The following is a 19,531-nucleotide window of genomic DNA, read 5'->3' on the forward strand; positions in this document are numbered from 1 at the left end:
TCACCTTAATTTGGTATTGAAGTTACACTTACTTGTGCGCATTTGATTGTGTCTAAATAACCTGGCAGCGCTGAGAACTGATATTTGCTTGAAGAAAAACTAGAAGAAAAACTTAAAGACTGAGGTTGTGTCTGTGTCTCTGCTGCAGCTCATGCAGAAAAATACATTTCTCTGAACGCTGCCAGAAATGCACCCATGCTTCGGCGGAGTTTCTAGATGGATTTGGGCAAAGACCTTGGGGTTTTTTTTTTACCTTCTAAAGGAACTCCAGCCATTTACAGGGGAAAATTCAGCATCTCCCAAACGACGCCTCATGGGCTCTACCCAGAGCAGCGAACGGCGCAGCGGAAGCCCAGCTTTTACTCCCTTGTCAGAAACTCGGCATCTCCAGATGCCTCAGACGCAAACATCTCGCGCACAAGTTGTTCCATATGCTCGGTGCAAATCACAGACAAGCCCCTGAGGGATAAATACACACCGACCGCGTACGTGCCTTTTCCTGGGGGGTTATTTTTAAGCTGACTCCAAACAAAACGGCTACGACGCAGAGACACTGTTTACATCAGCTCCCCATCAAGCGACGGGATGTTTATAGGGAAGAGAACGAGGTTACGCAGCCCGTGGACCCCTCTGCCAACCCAGCAGGACTCCTTGGCATGGGGACAGCAAGGACCACCCCCCCACGGAGGAGAAGAGGAGAAACAAGTGCATCCCACCCCGGGGTACCTTTAGCGACGGCGATGCCAGGATGCAACGCAAGGATGCTCAGTAACCAACGCCGCTTTTTGTTATCACCGGGAAATACGGCGTCACCCTCTGCGTCACAGCAGATCCGTGATGGCCCGGGGAGCGGCAGCCACCTCTGCCCACCACGACCCTCCCCAGGGAGGGGAACACGCTGCTGGTGGGGGGGGGGACAAGGCAGGGTGCTGGCAGCAAAGCCAGCTCCTGCGCTCACTCACGCCCTCGGGAGAGAAAACACAAGTCCGATATCAAGGCCCAAGAGACTGGAGAGGGACTATCAGGTGTGGGATGAAGCCCAGGGAAGCTGCATGATGTGAGAGATGGAGAAGGGGGAAGTGGGGATTCAACCCTGCTCCAACCCCTGCGATCACCTTGAGCAAAACGGGGGGTTTTTCCTCCCCTTAATTCACAGCTCTCTTCAACTGAGGTGAGCGGCCCGGTTTTCGCAGCTGAACTAAGCCAGTTCTACGTAGCATGGCTCCGAAGACTAAAAAGCAGCGGTGTTTCTGGCAGGGAGGCACAGTGAGGGCTGGGCAAGGACCTGGTGCCCCAGGAGAGAAGCAGCAGCACCGGTGAGGTTGGGGTGCGGGTCACTATCCCCACAAGATATTTAAGAGTCCAGCATCGCTGGCTTTGTTCTCACCCTGCCCGCAAGCAAGAGCTGCTGGTGAAAAACTCCATTTATCGCGAAAAACCCGCACGGGCGAGGTAAAAACCATATAATCTTGTTGCTTTAATAGGGATGCCTAACAAGAACATACCCCCTGGGGACTGGGATGTACGGCACATCGACAGAGCTTTACGTTCCCAGTGCTGTCCGCCCCCTCTCAGCACAACACACGGTTATTTCCCTTCAGCGCTGGTGCACGATGGCCACAGGTTTCCAATGAAGTGGCTACAGCAAACTCTCAGATATTCCCCCGCCCCGTATCTTCCCGACTAACGCAACACTGGTTCACGGGTATGAATAATTCCCTATAATTCCTCTTTGGCTCATCTGCCGTGACATCATCCTGCCCGCGTGGGCAGCGAGTATTGCTGGCTTCTCTCTACCACCAGCTCTTTTCAAGCCACCTTGCTTCTCTCCCCCAGTAATGAGTAACAGTCTTCTCCATCACAAAATGGGAAGTTTCACTGAACCGTTGAAATTCAGCCCATTTCAAACGGCTTTTTACGCGGCACAGGATTTTAAAGTTGCCACGGGACACAAAGGCCAAGGCTTTGAAAGGTGGTTTGTTTTTTTTTTTTATCCCCTTGTGCAAGGCATCACCTAGAAGTATCTAATGCAAGAAAACAGGAGCAACTCAAAGCAACATCTGGTAACGTCTGCGTTGGCCACACCACTTCTCACTCACACTCTCCACATTATCTTTTATTCCATAAAAAGAGCTCAGCTACCATCTTTCCTAGAAGCTGAGCATCACTGCTGACATTACGGTTTACTTACCCGCGAGCTGCGCGTTGTGTTAGGAGGGAAAACATTCGCATTATTTACATTTTTGAGAGACACTGAACAGCCCTTTCGGGAGGATGCAGTTGGTCAGGGCTCCAAGTTCCTTTGTTTGAGTTACAATCTCTCCTACGGGCCATAGATTAAGAGTATGTATACACACTCTGATAATACGCATGGCCCTGGCGTAGGTTTGCTTTTATTGCTTCTTCTGGGGTCAGCCCGCTGCTGTGATTTATTAGCAGCATTAGCCTCAGAAATGTTACGACGAAACAGGCGTCCTTTTAAGAATTCGCTGATTTATCCAAAGCGGAACGTTTTCTAGCATACGCAGAAATTTTGATTTGGGGAAAAAGAAAAGACGGAGCAATGCAGTAACTCCAATAATATATATTAATGGATAATATTAATAAAAATAACTGCTAATAAGTCCCACTAGGTGAAGCTTTTATTTCACTTTTGATTTTAAATGATAACACTTAAGGGGGGGGGGCCCACAGGCAAAAAAAAAGGAAGGAAATCACTTTTCAGTTAGCCTTAAACCATTTCTCCTCCCAGGAAGGGTTTTTCCTCCAGTCACGTGGGAGACGCTGAAATTTTCGGTTTCATTCTTAAGCCTTTTCCTGCTGTTGCACCCGGGGCGCTGGGATGCTCACAGCATCCCCACGGCTTTCCCAAGCCCCCTCCTAGCGCAGCCTGCCTCGAACCCACTATCGCAACTCCATCCTCCAGGATGGGAGGGACGTTTTGCAGCCGTGTTTTCGTTTCTTCACCAGGGCTGCAGGGCAGGAACAGCAGAGCCAAGGGGCTCTTCTTTTTGCCTTAATTCCCACCCTGACCTGCCCAGCTCATTTTCTCCCAACCGTCTCTGCAAGCTCTAGGGATGCTCCTGCCTTTTTCCCCCCTGCCAGGGTGTTTCAAAGTCAAGGGTGGTATTGAACGTGGCACAAATACGCCAAGAGACATTTCTGCAGGGGCAGACGGACAAACAGAAAGCGTAGGAGAAAAGCAGAACCAAGAAAAGCTTCAGAAAATATTTCCTGGACCACTTCCTAACCAGGGTGCTGGTGGTGGGGGAAGCATTTGGACGAAAGCAACGGCAAATCCTTTAGAAGTAATGAAAACCATCTATTGCGAGCAAACCGAAAAGGCAGTCTGCAACCCTGCCCTTGTTTTAGCGGAGCAGCTCTCTGCCTTGCTTGGCGAGCAGGAGAAAGAGCTTGCTCTTTGAAATAGGGCTGGGAGGGCCACGGCCAGACCCTATGCTGCTGTGCAGATGCTCAGGCTGGTGATGGAGAAAGGGCAGAGCAACCCTCAGGTTTTGGGGTACCCACTAATTTCACAGCAAGCAGTGAGCTTGTCTTGTAGGAACGGGTTTTATTTGAGGGGAGGAAGGTGACCTTGGGTTTGGTGGATGCCCAGGGAGTCCCTGGAGAAAAAGCCAGCAGATGGAGCTCGAGGATGGAGCTGTGACGGGATGCTCCTGGGTGTCCCTGCATGTTTGTGACCTGGAGCCATGGCTTATGTGACTCATGCAGGGGACACTCACAGAGCACTTCTTCAATCGGGGGTAGAAGTGGCCCAGCTGAAGTGCCCCCACATGCAGAAAAGAACTGCAAGATGTCACCACTGTGCCTGTTTCAACAAATTTTTGTATGGGTCCCAAGCTGACGCCCTTATTCCAGGGATGGGAGGTACATCAAGGTCCCCTTCGCATTCGGTCAAGGAAGGAGCACATAGTTTTGGTTTGGTTTTTTTTTTTTTATCGTGGGTGGAAAGAGAATTCCTCAAAACCCTTTTCCTGACTCATAGCATTAATCACGTCTAGTTATTAATATACCAGGGAGGAAATCTTGCTAAACTTAGTCCCAGCCATCGCTAGAAATCACCAACACGACGTGATTCAGTCTTTTGCTAATTATCAGAGAGGGTTTGTTTGGTGTCTGGGGATGGAAAGAAGTCCATCCCTGCAGATGTCACCCCTTCCCCGAGGGTTTTGCTTTCCCCCGGGGATGTCACAGCAGCCGCAGTCAGGACCTGCCCACGTCCCCCATCGCTGCTGTGGTACTTTGCAGGGGGTCACCAGCATATATATATATATATATGAGAGGGAGAGAACCGCTAAAAGAAGAATTGGAAAGGATCATAAGTGGAAGGAAAAAGAAAATAACCCCACCCCAAAACACCCTGAGCATCCTGGCTGGCTGCTCCCCCGCCGTGCGCCAGCTACAAAGCCCCTTTTTGGAAAGGAAAACCTTTCAGCTTGGTTACTACAGCCATAAAGGCAATCCAATGGGAATTTAAGACCTCTCGTAGCCTCATTTAATTATTGGAGCACTTGGTAAAAGTCACTTCAATATTAAAACCATATTAAAACAAAGTCCGCATCGCAAAAAGAATAAATACTAACTCCCGAGTTAAATATGTTCTCAATTGAACTGTGATAGGCATACAGTGCAGGTCATTGTGTTTTGCCAATATTTTACATTAATTACCTCCAATCCTCTGTCTTGGCTGATTTCCCTACTGTCCTGGGGTAGCTGGAGCTTCCCCGTGTTTTACAATTCGGGTTTGGTTTTTTTTTTTTTTTTTCAGTTGCTTCAAACTGTTTTCCTGCTTTCCTTCCTCTCAACCTTCAGAAATCGGGGTTTTCTGCGTGATCTGAACTAACGGCAACACAGATCCCAGTTGCTATTAAGCTCTCATGACCAAACCATACCGGTTTCCACTGGTGGCGACAGACTGGAAAGGCCGGACGCAATTCTTGCTGCAGGCGACAGCAGGACTGGGACGCACAGGAGAGGTGTGAGCCTGCGAGCCCAAAGGCGGGAGAGGACGCAGGGCAGCACATCGCCCGCGCGCTTGGCGGGAGACCGGCAGCAGCAGCCACGGCCATGAGCCGCAGCTTGACCGGGATGCTCGTGCCACCGCAGAAGGAAAATCCTTTGGTTTGGGTGCTTCTGCCAACGTAGTGCACCTCCGTTTCAGGTATTGTACCCTTCAGCAGCCGTCCTCGCCCAGCAGACCCCATTACGTGTCATTGCTTTCAGCAGACCCCATTGTTTCCCCCATCCCTTGTTCAGCAGCAGCTCCCTTTTGCCAGGCATGTTTCTTATTTGGGAACACCCTTGCCTTTCAGCTCCAGCTCACCAGGTTTTGGCGGGGTGAGACATGACACCCTGCTTGCTTTTGGGCACACGGCTGGGGATGTTTGCGCTGGATCCCTCTACGAGGTCGTCACTCAGTCTCCACGAGTGCCAAGCCAAGCACCATTTCTAAAACGAGCTATTGCATCAGTTCAAGGGCTCAGCGCTTTCCTGAAGCATTCCAGCTATTTCTTTATGTGGCTAGTCTTTCAAACAGCACAAAACCTAGAGCAAACATCATAAATCCCCCTTCGAAATGAAGAGAATTTGACTGATTCCAGGGACACCAACTCTGTTCCAGCCTTATATGGACCCAAATAAGGGCAAGAGATAAGAATTCATATTTCCATACCATCATTTCTTGCAAAACACAGCACAGTCCAGACTGAAGCGTTTAACTCCGAGCAGCGACATGCCATCACTTGAGGCAGGGGGCTAAAATTAGCCCCTAAATCTGCCCGATAGGCTTTGCCTAATAAAAGGTTAAGGGTACTTTTTTTTTTAGCGCATAGGTTTAAAAAAAAAAATAAAATCACCAGTCAGGAACTTGCTGACTTGATTTGTTGCCTTTCAAACTTTAAACCTTTCACTAAGCTGTATGTATTTTAAAATATTTAATCTTATGCTAGAGGACTAACTTTATAAGTTATGCTATAAACATAACACCCCAACGCTTCTTCCTCCCCATCTGGGCAGGTAAAAAAAACGAACCCCGCTGTTACACATAACTACCAAACTGCGTTAAGAAGTGACTCTCTCCCCCTGTGCCGATGATTGTAACCGTGCAGGGGGAGAGGCTGAGCTTTCTGCAGCCTTGAGCACCTCCAAACGGCGCTTTGCCGGAGCCCTGCGTAACTTGGTACAGTCCTTGGCACGTCCTGGCTCCTGCAAACATCCAAGCCCAGCCTTTCCCGACTGAAAGGCATCGGTAAACCAGCTCCTGGGACCCTGCAGGGCTTTTTCTTTTTTTTTTCCTACTTATATATATTTCTTCTTGCTGATAACAGGGAGAAACATTTCAGAGACGACGGGGCCAGCACGGGAAGGGGAAGCCGCACAGAACGGAGGCGTCCCCCAAGAAGGGGGGGAGTGGGGGGGGGGTGGAACCGCATGTGATGAGCGGCTCTGACCTCAGCCCCGAGAAAGCCAGCACCAACCATCTGGATCCCATTTGTGGCGTTGGATCGCCCGGCCCTCCAGCACTCCCGCGCCAGCCGCCTCCTCCAGCCTTGCTCAGACCCGCAGTGGCCGTCCTGCGGGGACCAGCGCACCCTCATTTCCCTGGCTCTGCTGGTGCTTGCACCCCACCGAGCAAGGCGAGCGGGGACCGGAAAGGCTGAGCAGCGCCGACACGCCATGAAGCAAGGGTGAGAAGCGCTTCGGAGCGGAAAATCCTGGAATTAGCAACTTTTTTTTTTTTGGGTTCGCTCAGGGGTAAGTGTTGCTTTCCGTGCGGGAACCCTTAGCCCAGGCTCAGCAGCTGCTGTGCTGCGTCCCCCCCCCGCTCCGTAGGGTGTTAGTCTTTGCGGACTTGTCAAGGAATTTTGGACAAAACCCGTCCCACACGCCAAGTGGTGTCCTCAGAGGAAGGCTGCTCCCGGGCTCATCTTGCTCTTAGACAAGCGGAGCAACGCAGCCGGCTTGCTCACACCGGGAGCCCCCTCCCCAAGCCCACGCACCACAGGTGCGCTGGGACACTCCTGCTCCCACCAGCACAGTAAATAAATTTAATTCCCCCAAGTAGAGTATTTCTGCTGCTGCGGGACAGCATTTGCCTTTGATGCCTCGAAATTGCGGCAGCAGCGGCTTGGTGGGATGGGAGCAGGATGCCTTAGGGACCAGTGGGTGGGTGGCCCCAGGAGGGAACGGAGCGGTTTGGGGAGCTGCTGGGGCACAAGGAGGTGGGTGTACGATGGGACCCTGCAAGGGGGTGTCTCGCTGCCCCTTTCCTGCTCCCGAGGCACATCCCCAGGGCTGGGGGGTTATTTGATAGCAACCCTCGCCCCTCCTGCCTCAAGGCAAGGTAGGATGAACAGGCCAGAGATGCTTGTCAGCCTCTCCACCCCACGCAGGTCCCTCTGCTGGGAACGTCCCTGCTGCTCCAGGGTGGCCCGGCACTGCTGTGGCTCCAGGGACGACCTTCATGGTCACCCATGGAGAGAGAAATTGGCCAAACATCAGATATTCTTCCCCTAAGGGCTCTCCTGCCTTGCATGGACCCACCTCCCCCATCCCTGCTCCCTCCTGCCTCTCCCAGCCCTTTCCCCCTGTAGCCCCACTCGCCCTTGGCTCCCCGGGGCTTTGCATGCAGCGACGCTCTTGCCGAGGGGGCGGCTATGACTAATCGCGGTGACATCCCGCCACCGTCCCTCTCGGCTCAGCAAAGCCCTCCCTTCCCAACCAGAGCCCAAGGCGAGAAAGGGTTGGGGCCAAATTGGTTTCCTGACCAGGCACAGGGGCCAAAAAACTGGCTGGAGCGGAGGTGGCCAAAGCCACGCTGGTTCCAGTGGGTGCAATGGGAAACTCTCAGCTCATTTTGGGTCGCTGTGATGATTCATGGATGCTCTCAGGGGAGGAATGCTGCATTTTTCAAACTTCTGGCTTTACCTCATTACTTACTGGTTTAAAAAAAAAAAAAGCATCGGTATTTATGGTTGGATAATTACTGTGCTTATATAGTGCTGTTTCTGGGGCACAGCCACCCAGTTTGGGAGCTTTGTGGAAGCCAGAGAGATGTCTCCAGCCAGAGGCTGTTGCAGGGAGCTGGGAGACTTCTCCAAGGTTGTGTAGGAAAGCAGTGGCAGAGCCGACAACTATGCATGTCCCCAGTCCCATCCCTCGACTTCGCAGTAACAGAGATACCAAGACAGCTCCCAGAGCTCAGGAAAACAGGCTTTCCATCCCCAAACTTATACCCTCCTCCCACCCTGGTCTTTGCAGAGAGGTTGACCCTGGCCAGGGGTGTGATGGCATTTCTAAGATAGGAGTGCAGGGCTGCACACTTGCTGCTGCCACATCATCATTCATTCCCTTTCCATTTTTCAGCAGTCTGCCCGGTTCCCTTTCTAGTTTTTCAAATATCTTTACAGTTTTCCATTCAAACGGACTAACCTCCCCGATTTCAGGGTGAGCTAAGCCAGCCCCCGCTGTCTTCCCACATGTCAAGGAGAAAAAAAAAATTGTTGTTCCTCTCCTAACTTTTGCTACGTGCCTGTCTGGGAACAGAAGGGAACATCTTATTCCTTCCATCAGTGCAAACTTTGGTAACTACAGGGTCTTGCCAGCCTTGGGCTGTGTTTTCCCAGCCTGGATCTATTTGATTTGCAGCAAAGGGACGAACCTGCACCCGCATTGGGCGTGCACAGCAGCGGGGCCGGCTGCGGGTGGCATTGCATGCCCGCGCTCCGCTGTGAATCACGGTCAGCCTCGCCGCTCCGCGTGCCCATCACTTTTTCCACCTTTTTAAGTGATCTGTGTTCCACATTAAGGAGCCGATTTGTTTGGGTGGAGAGGCACTGGGAGGCTTAGGTTACTATACATAAAGAGTCATTGATCTTTGAGGGAGTTTCCTTTTTTTTTAGCATATACTCCCTTTCCTCTTATTAACTACTCTATTTTAGTCTCAGTCTTCAGATGAAGAAAACAACCAGATTTTGAGCCAACAGCATGCTTGTAAGAACAGAAATGAATATGTGATTCATATTAAATGCTAGCACCCAGGGAACCTGCCCAGGTAGAATATAAATGCAACATAACCCCATTGCTTTCCTGAACACCGGGTTTCAAAATCAGAGCTCAAGTAGTTTGCAAAAGCAGGAAGATTTTTCCACCCTTTTAGGCTTGTTTGCTTTTAATGCTCAGGTTACCTTTGTAGGAAGAAATGTTTCCAGGAGCAGCCCTCAACCCAACAACCCTCACCTCCCCAGTGCCATCGATGACAGATGGCAGCAGCACTGATGGAAACCAGCTCTCAAAAAGAGAGCCGGTACAAATTGAAACGGCTCCGCTCAACTCCTCAAAGCCGTGAAGAAATTCAGAATCTGTCCCATACGGCTCATCTCAGGTCTCTAGAAGCAGCCTTGCTTCTCTGGAGGGCTGCGCGGCCGGGTGCGACTTGGTGCTGTATGATGAAGACGTGGCCAGGTGCCCAGAGGCTTGGGAGACTTATGTCCCTTTTCAAAGGCGGCTGAGCTATTTCACAGGGGGGGAAAATCACGGCATTTAGCCTCCTAAGTACCCAAATCACTGCTGGCAGGGGCTTTTGGCTACTGTTCTCCCCCCAGCTCAGAGCTCTTAAGCGCAGAGAAATTTAAGGGGGGTTTCATCCAGCTGAGAGAGGAGCATGCATCGCCTCCAGAGGGCGATTTGTGCCACCACGGCTCCGTGCTGGGATTTCGGGAGCTCTCTCTCCTCCCTGCTTGCTCCGCAGCCACAACTGGCTGTCCGTCCCACCGCTGGGGCTGCAAAGAGTTGTTCCAGGTGGCCGGTGGCCGCTTTCAAGCCCCTGGCAAGGCTTACTGCAGCCTCACGGCTTCGCTGCTGCCTCCCAGGGAAACGCACGCCGCAGAGAACAGCCAAGTCAAGGGGATTTCAGGCTGAGGAGTTTCGTTGGGAAACAGGGTGATGACGAGGCATGGAAAGGCCCCTTGGTTTTGATCCCGTCATCCCCACAGAGCAGATGTTTAGAGGGGTCTGATGATAATGCATCGCAGCATCCCATCTGCGGGACGACGCTTTGCCCTCCCTCTGGTCCTGCCTTTTCCCCTTGCAGAGAAGCTGTTACAACCCAGGTGCGAATCCGCATCTTTCTCCCACTGCAAGATGACCCACCCCACAGGCACAAGGGGATTTAGGGCTGCAATTGTTTTGCAAGCTTATATTCAAATTTTTTTTTTGGGCAGGGGGGATGCCCCTGGGGCTGGGCAGGAAAATTGGACCACGCGTCTGGTCTGGGGCAGTGAGTCCTACAGGTCCCTGGCTGTGCCAGCTAGCAAAACTGCACAGGCTGCCCAAAGCCAAGCCCCAAAAATGGGCTATTTGTCCCCAGAAGAGCGTGCAGTCATTGCTCTGTCAGCCTCGCTCAGTTTGGGTCCCCTGTTCTTTCCCAAAGGCTGCTCATCTCCCCGTGACGGCCCGCATTTCACGAATAAATCACTTATTTTGGATTTCCTGGTTGTTCGCGCCCCAGGAGGCAGTTCTGCCCAGCTCAGTCCTTTAGCCTTGAGGGAAAGAAACACATCAACAACTGCAAAACGCTAGCACAGGAAACTCCAACAGCTCAAGCTGGGCAATCCAACTGCTTTCTCCTACAGTCCAGCGCCACAGATAGCATCAGTGCCTGAAGCACTGCCCAGCTGAGAATTCAGATTTAAGAGGTATTTTGCAACAACATTAATTATTCCCTCTACCTGCCATTGCACCCATCCGTTTCTAGACACGACACACATCGCGTTTCTATTCACACCAAAGCCGTAGATACTTCTCCTCCCTCTCAAAGCCAGCCAGCCTGCCCAGCTGAGAGGCATATGTAATGAATCAAAGTGATATGTAACAGCTGTAGGATTTTTTCCTGCCTTTTATGTTTTGCTTTTTTCCAAAAAAATCTACTCATCTGCTTTGCACTTTTACAGATTTTATTTTAATTATGCTCTAGCAAAAACACACACAAGCAAAGGATTGCTTAGAAAGTGAATTCGAAACATCCACCCAAATAAAAAAATAATGTTAAAAGTCAAACTTCATGCACAGAGAAGTATGCAATAAGCAAAAAATAGCTGCTGGGGAAAATATTTAAGGAAATCACTTCATTGCATTAGCGGTAGAAATTATTGCCTCTTGAAAGCATTATTAGTAACAGATGTATATCTGCTGATGAAATAGAGGACATACTGCAATATTAAGAGGTCACCACACACTATATAAACTCTAGACAGACATAAAAACTTCAGATTATTGAAAACTAGACAAGTTAATCTTTTAGCACATGAATTATTAAGGGACTAGCTCCCCAGGTTTTGGTGCTAATTCTTAACAGCTCCAGAAAGTGCTTTCCTTTCCTAAGGACAGTCAGTAGTTAGGTTAGTCAGTATTTTTTTTCCCCCCCAGCTTGTAGGATTTATACCAAAAGCTCCACCAGAGCTTTTACTCCTCAGAACTGCAAGGAACTCTCCATTAAAAAAAAAAAAACCAAGAAGAAATCACCTTATTGAAAATAACAACAATTCAGGCAAATAAAGTTGCAAGACAGGTATTAATCATAATCAAGAATTAAAATGAATTAACATAAATTCACATCTCTATTTTTATCCTGCACCCCCAGCAAGCTGATGCCACCTCCATCTTCTGTGACCAGTGGTAGCTCAGGACACAAAGCAAGAGCATGTTAAGCAAAGCAGGATACTTGATGTGCCTCACCAAGGCAAGCCAAGCCAGGACCTCCAAACACCCAAACAATAAAAAAAAACCAAATCACATCATTTACTGCCTTAAACCCGCTCCTCCCACTGAGTCAGTGACTTACTGGTGGCTCAGTCAAACCAGATACTGAACAGAATTTTGGTTCAACACCCCCAAAAAGCATATTACTTCTAAAAAAACCAACCTTCTGTCCTTGCTGTTGTTTCTCCTCCTCCATGGCCATCCCCTACAGAAAGGGCACCTCCTCACCCACCCCTTCCTGCATCCCCCACTCCTCTTCCTTTGCTAACAAGGGTATTGTGGAGGGGGGATATAAGGGAAAACCCTGATCAGGAACACCTGTGCTTAAATGTTCCTCTTTTCCACAAGTTATCAGTCCCTAAGAGACATCAACCACCTGTTCCTGCAAGATTCTGCTGCCTGTCTCCTTCTAATAACTTGTTCCAGTCCCCGTGATTTTCGGATGGCTTTGGGGAAGCGTGATGTTAAAGCTTATCTCTTGTTGATGAACAAGTCCCTCTGCTTCCGTATAACCAAAAATACGGAGGAAGCTTCCACAGAGGAAGAGGGAGGTTTCATAGCACCGGGGAGATTTGCTTTTCCCTTCTGCTCTGTTTCCTGGGTGGAAACTGCCCTGTAAGACTCTCTGCAGCTTCTCAATGTTCAAATAAAAAAAGAAAAAAAAAAATCCCAAACCCAAATGTTTGCTTTGGTCTTGTCATTTATTAGCTGGCAAGACATTAATTTTCACTGATTTATCTTGATGGTCTGTTCACCCCCAGCTGTTGGGACTGCAGAGGGATAGGACGCCAGCAGCTAATAAACAGGATAACATAACTTCCTGCATTTTGGAAAAGAAATACTAGCACTTTTACGGCATATGTTGTTGTAGTGGGCCATTTTTCTGTAGCGTGCATTTTATTCCACTTTTTTCATTCATTGCTAGCGGTGTTTTTACCCCCAATGGATACTGCAAGGCAAGCCCACCTCAAAAAAACCTTGCAGCTCTTCCATAAACCTCTTCTGCCCAGAGAGGAGATGCTCTGGTGGGCTTGGACGGCTGGTTTCTGCAAACCTCAGCTCTGGGACCTTTCTGTATCTGTGTGCTCAGGGGATGAACCCCGCAGTGACGCCCGTGGCCAACCCTGCACCCGTGGGGAAGCGTAGCGCGTCTTTGCCCTCCCCGTGTGTCCTTTGGGTGTACCTAGGTTTTCTGGGAGCAAGCTGTAAATCAGGGACAGGGTCCAGCCGAGCTGGTTCGCTCCCGCTGGAGGCACTCTGAGGTTTGGCTTGGACTCCGATAGCCGGGGGGATGGATGGGTGCCAGCTAACAAGGATGACTTTTTTTTTTTTTTTTTAGACTTTTTATGAATGATAGCGATACCTCTGGGCTGCAGCAGCAGCTGCCTCTATAAATCGAGGAGTTGCCAATAACAGGGAAGAGTTATCACATCTTAATTAATGCTGCATACTAGCTGCTGGCTCTGGGTGCCCATTAAATGTCTCTCCACCTGGTGTGAGCATTATTAATTATTATTATACTACACAAATGTGGGGGGAAAGACAGGGGCTAGCTTTTGCCCGACTCATTCAGAAATGCCATGCGGAGCACCTGGAAGAGTGAACGCTGCTGCAAACCCCATCTCCCGTGGAGGAGCAGAGCCCAACCCAGCTCTGACTCGCAGGGAGCCAGTCAAGTGCCAGGATTGGGTTTTGGGAAACAAGGTAGAGGTTGTCCCCTCCCTTCCACTGACGCCCCAGCCCCATACCCCTGAGGGTTGTCTCGTCAGTGGAAGAGGGATCAGCTGTTCAGATGTTTATTTCCCAATTCTCTGTAATTCCCAGCACCTGGTTCTGTTTCAGGCTGTGCCAACGATGGCCATCTGTGTAACTACCATGGCTTTCCTTAAAGAGGGGTTGGGCTTCCCCCCAGCCCTCTTTGGCTCCTGATTTGGTCATAGCTCTCTGGACTGATGGAGTTGGCAAGGATGGTGATGAGAAAATTGATTTTTTTTTTTTTTAATGATGACCCAGTTAATGGTTTGATATATTTGATTTACTTTTGGCTTGTTCAAGTAATTGAGCCCCTTTTGGGGAATGAAAAGTACTAAATCACTGCATTCCCTTTTGGGAGGATATTTTCTCAGTTAAGCAAGCCTTGATGGTTTCTGCTTTGTAGGCTTGAAAATGAAGATTAAATAATAAATTGGTGATCTCTATGACAACAGATACACAGCTTTCCTGAAGGAGACATTATTTCAGAAGACTTGCCAGGTGAATCACAGATAAGAAACTTCCATAAATTACATTTTTGGCTCCAACACATAAAATATTATTCTTGGTGCCTTTCCAAAATGTGATCAGCTGGTGTGGGCTACTCCACCCCTGGGGCTGTGAGCTTGGGGGAGTCCGGGGGCTTTTTGATGTACAGCCATGTCATGTGGCTCACTTGGGTCTGGAGTAATTAAATTTCCATTTGTATATTTAGGACAGCTGAAAAGGTGAGTTGAGGCAGAGAGGGATGTTCAGGGCAATTATTATTATGCTGTTTGTAAAAAAAAAAAAAAAAAAAAAAAGACAATAAAGATAAGATAAAATAAAATAAGAAAGGGCAACAGTAGGAGAGAATGTGTTGGCCAAGATGTTTCAGCTGGTCATCCATGGGTGAGGAGGACAGGTGAGAGGCCATCATTGGTGGTAGAAACCTAGGCTGACCATTTTCCTATGTATTGGGTATTACCTGGGCAGCATAGGCAAGGAGAAAGCCATCTAAGTCTGCAGGGGTGATTAAATGCTAACTATGTGAGCGATGATTCCTCTTCCAAGGAAACGCTTGCTACGAAGGAGAATCTGGCCAGCACTAAAGTAACTTTTTCCTGCCAAAGTGCCACAAAAGCATCGCAAAATCGCGTGGTTTGGCTTTTCTATCTCGTGCCTCATCCATGCCTGGCCAGCACTGCTGCTGTTTCTCACTCTACTTCTCTTTCTCCATTAGGTCTCACGTTTGGTGCTTTGAAACAAGGAGAATAAAAGGAAAACTCAGATAAAAGACCAAAATGAGGAAACATCGACATTTGCCCTTTGCGGCAATGTTTTGCCTCCTACTCTCAGGCTTTTGCTTGGTTCGTGCCCAGCAGCAAGCAGGTAAGACCGGACTGCTTTATCCAACTTCGCCCCTGTACGAACGTGCCGCTAGTTTGCACCGAGACGTTCGCACCGTTTCGTTTTTAACGTGCATGTCGATGGTACGTTGTGGTTTACTTTCTGCTCCGCAGTTCCCGCTCAGCTGAGGGTCCTTTTGGACCCAGACCTTGGCCAACATGCGCGGTGCCTTCCTGAGCACGTTGCTGGCCAGTGGCTGGCCTTTGAGGATGCTCTGTGGGGAACACGGGTGTGGGATGTGCGCCCAGGGCGGCCCCAAGTGGGTTTTCTCCTGGGCAGAGCTGTGATGCCCTCCTTGCATGTGTAGGAAGGCTTTTTGCAGGGAGAAGAGCGCTGTCACGACCTGCAGAAAAGCTGTTTGGTGGGTTTTTTTTTAAGAAGAGGCGCTGGTGTCTTTGTGACAGTAGCTGGTGTCATGGGTGGGGAAGGATGTTAGCAGCAGGAAAAATAAGGAAAACTCATGCCAGCACCTAGGCTGCTTAAATTGAGCAGCTCTTTCTTCCTTGAGCACCGCCACGGAGCCAGCAAAGCCCTGAGCGAGTCAAAAAAAAAAAAAAAAAAATTCCCAGAAGACCACAGATGGTTTGAAGCCAAGCAAGCCCAAATTCACACGTGAAGCCACAGGTGTCTTTGGCTCAGGGCTGGCATCCAAACCCACGCGGTGAGGGTCCGGGAGGGGACAAGCATCTTGCGTCCCCGTCCCGGGAAGGGTAGGTTGCATGCTGTCCCCTCCTGTCCCCCCGGTGCCTATGGCGTTGGGGGGCTGATGGCTGCCTGGTTTTTCCCCAATGCTTCTTGTTTTGCCGTGGGCGATAAGGGGAAGCTAAGCTTCACTTCCACCATGTGAAAGAGGCTGTCGGTCGTTTGGGTGAGGAGGAGGAGGTGGCGGCATGTTTGCGCTGACCGATAGAAAATCCTAAACCCCCATCTGTTTTTTTAAAGCTGTCAAAACCGTTGCCGTGGCTGATATAATATTTCTAGTGGATTCCTCTTGGAGCATTGGGAAGGAACATTTCCAACTCGTTCGAGAGTTTCTGTTTGATGTTGTAAAAGCTTTAGATGTGGGAGGAAATGATTTTCGCTTTGCCCTGGTCCAGTTCAGCGGAAACCCCCACACAGAGTTCCAGTTAAATACCTACCCCTCTACCCAAGACGTCCTGTCCCATATTGCCAACATGCCTTACGTGGGGGGAGGCACCAAGACTGGAAAAGGATTAGAGTACCTAATCGAGAACCATCTCACTAAAGCTGCTGGAAGCAGAGCCAGTGAAGGCATCCCCCAGGTTATTATAGTGTTAACGGATGGACGATCCCAGGATGATGTGGCTCTGCCATCATCTGTCCTTAAATCGGCCCGTGTAAACATGTTTGCGGTCGGCGTGCAGGATGCAGTGGAAGGGGAGTTAAAGGAAATAGCGAGCGAACCCTTCGATATGCACCTTTTCAACCTAGAGAATTTTACCGCTCTCCACGGCATAGTTGGAGACTTAGTGGCGAGTGTCCGTTCATCCATGACTCCAGAAAAGGCTGGGGCCAAAGGACTGGTTAAAGACATCACAGGTAATGGCCAACTGCTGATGGCTCCCATCAGCATGGTATCTGCTGGCGTTGCGCTGTTTAAAGCCTTTGTAGGGGCAAGACTGAGATGGACGTTCAGAGGTTTAAAAACAAAGGTTTGAAGCGTGTGGCCCCGTGTTTGTAGCTATTGAGCGTGCTGTTATTTGCAGACCGAGCTGGCATCCCTGCCAGAAGGTAGCTCCGGAGCCCTTGGATGGGCAGCAGACCGTTGTGGCCATCCTTTTGCACCTATGGCATGAAAATGCAAATGTAGGATGTTCTGCAGAGTTATTAAATTGCCCCATCCTATCCACTCCTGAGGCAGGGAAATAGGGGATGAACACACCGGCTGTGATGGTGACTCTTTGAGGCCCTGACCAAAAATTCTCTGGAGACTGAGAAGGTTGCTGCTGGCCATGGGACGCCATGTGGGATGTCCCCTTGCTGCTAGTGGGGGAGATGGGCAATGTGCTACTCCAGAAACTCTTGTTCTTGGCTTAAGACAATAAAAGAAGTTTGGTGGAGAACTTCTCCACTGAAACCCCATCCCTGAGCTGGCCCTTAACCTCTCTCCTCATCTGCTTGGAGAAGGTGCATGGTTGGAGTCCCTTTTGCGATGCCACTCAAATGCCTTCTTTATAAGCCGATGGATTCCACCTCTAGAGTGCTGGACCCTTCCTGTAACAGAAACCTCTCTGCAAACCACGTTGGCTTCAACGGATCTGCACTGACTGCAAGCCGGGGGCCTGATTTGCTTGGAAAAAAATCAGACAGTCTTCCTCTGTCCCTTCTCTGGTTATGAAATTTCAGTATGGAAAGGGCCTTCTGAGCAGCTTTGTTGTGTTTCAAAACAGAAGTCCCAGAGATCAAACCTTTCTTTTTATTCCTGAGACTCCATCTGAAGGTCAATAGCTTGTGGGGTGACGTAAGGCAACAGCAGTGTGATGAGGCAGTGTAACATTAATCCCCCTGTGTTGTCTTGCCTGATTAACCTTCACGCCAAGCCCCACTGGGTGCTCTCCATCACTGCATGACACCGAGCAACACCAAAAGACTGTGCTCACGTGTGTTTTTGTTGTGCAAAGCGCTTGACAGGGCAAATATCCAGATCATGTGAAAGCCACAGGGAGGGAAAAGCAGCTGCCCCAGAAAGATGACACAAGGTTCGCCGATTCTAAGAAAATCATGTCAATATATGTGGAAAATTAATGCTATACCCAACCTGCTGACAGCACTGCAGTGGCTCTTGGGCATCTTTGCCGTGAAGGACCCCAGTGCTTCCCTGTTGAAATCAGTAGGGGGAATCGGTCTTTGGCAGCTGGCTGCCCTCCTCTGGGGTATGCCAGCAGGTAACCCCATAGCATATAAATATCTGGGGTCACAGACGTTTCTTTAAAAGCTTTAAAGGCAAATTCCTGCTTCATGTATATCATGCATTTCCAAGTTCATTTCTATGCAAAGATATTTTTTTGCAAGCATTTCCTTCCCTCCCTATAATACAAATTTAAGCTAATCCTACTATTGTAGCTTTGCCTGTGTGTGACTTGCATGGGCAATCTACGGAGTATCATTAAAGATGGAAAAAGATGTTACAGGTCCTAAACATTGCATGACGATACATAGCGTGCAAAGCATGGTACAAATAACTGTTCGCATAGGAGTTTAGGAAGTCAGCTATTCAGCTGATAACTCCATGTAGCATTAAAATGTATAAAACTGCCATGGATATTATGCTAGAAATAAACCCTAATATAAAACAGAAATGTGAAAAAAACCAACCAATCCCATAATATTTCCAATATATAGAGTACCAAAGTTGTCAGTCTGTGGCAGTCCCCAGAGATGACTAGTGTAAGTATGTAAGTCAGCCCCAAGTTTGCCCTGATGTATTTGTTAAATCTGAGCTATCTGTCTCATCTGACTCTCCTTGCTTAGTTGTGTAACAAGCATGCTTTCACTCGTTCTCCAGCACCAGCTTGTTCCATAAATGTGCACTGAAATACAAGGAGTTTTTTTTACAGTGATGACAAATTATCCAACGCATCCATTTCACATGTATTTTCTCTCCTGTGGGAGCAACCTGTGCTGCCGTGATGACACCCGTTGGTGTTTGAAATCTCGTTCCTCAAAAAGATGCCCAGGGTATCTAAACCAGCACTGGGTACAATTGCTTTGAGATTTCCCTTTCATTTATATGATGAAGTAGAAAGTGTACATCCCAACTGAAAATGGCACAGTAAAGACAACCCTAAGCACCCCTAAATTTTGGCTCAATGATGGAAGAACAAATCCCGGAGCCCTTTACAGTTCTGAATCACGTTGATGTTCTCCAAGCCAAGGCTGGCTGTTGAGTTGGCCCAGGGAAGCGGTGATGCCCTGGAGAGTCTTTGCCTTTGTCACTGGAATTGTGGCATTATTTGAATCTCTTGGTGGCATTGCGATGTATGAGAACATTTACTAAAAAATGACAAAAAGGAAAAAATATAAAATATTAACACCACTGGTCAGTATCAAAGACTCCAGGTTTATTCCTGGCCTTGCTAAACCAGGTGTCAGTTTTGCTAGTGGTTTCACTTTTGGCTTTCAAAAGCTCAAAGTTGGATGGGATTTCCAAATGTGGCTTGTCAGTCATTTACAAATGGTCTGAAACTTGATTTCTTATCAAGATTGGAGAGTAATAGCATGGAAGCAATTGAGCATGCTTTGGGGTCTCCACCCCGCCCCCTTATTGCATGCATACGGCTCTTGGCGACATCGATGGTAAAATTATTTGAGCAAAAGGAGTAAGAGCAGACACCAGGGCACTTTGGGTCTGCTTCGGTAAGTCTCTCAGGAAAAAATGCTTCCCCCTCAACAACCATGTTCATGCCATAGAAAAGTTTTTGGGTTTTTTCTGGTGTGTATATATTCTCAGCAGATGCTTGTGATCATCTGGGTATGTCACAACAAATAGAGTTGGATAATTGTGTCATGACTGATTTCATCACCCTGTTTTAACCTGATTCTGCATTCCTTGATTGAATATCCAGAGTCCATACAGAAAAATACGGAGCAG

At 48.9% G+C, this 19,531-nt stretch overlaps 1 protein-coding gene across 6 annotated transcripts in view; it reads left to right on the top strand.

Annotated features, from left to right (window-relative positions):
* The first annotated feature begins 6,383 nt into the window (after positions 1–6,383).
* COL6A3 (collagen type VI alpha 3 chain) overlaps positions 6,384–19,531 on the top strand; it is a 63,715-nt gene continuing 50,567 nt past the window's right edge. Inside the window, exons 1-4 of one of the 6 annotated variants that reach the window (XM_054829516.1) lie at positions 6,384–6,774; positions 13,937–14,031; positions 14,753–14,901; positions 15,862–16,479. In XM_054829516.1, the coding sequence (XP_054685491.1) occupies positions 14,814–14,901; positions 15,862–16,479 (706 nt within the window). In that variant the 5' untranslated portion in view covers positions 6,384–6,774; positions 13,937–14,031; positions 14,753–14,813. The remainder of the gene's footprint in view (positions 6,775–13,936; positions 14,032–14,752; positions 14,902–15,861; positions 16,480–19,531) is intronic. The other 5 variants (XM_054829510.1, XM_054829513.1, XM_054829514.1 and 2 more) reach the window with 5 other exon arrangements.

The sequence above is a fragment of the Grus americana genome, chromosome 6, assembly GCF_028858705.1.
Source record: "Grus americana isolate bGruAme1 chromosome 6, bGruAme1.mat, whole genome shotgun sequence".
NCBI lineage: Eukaryota > Metazoa > Chordata > Aves > Gruiformes > Gruidae > Grus > Grus americana.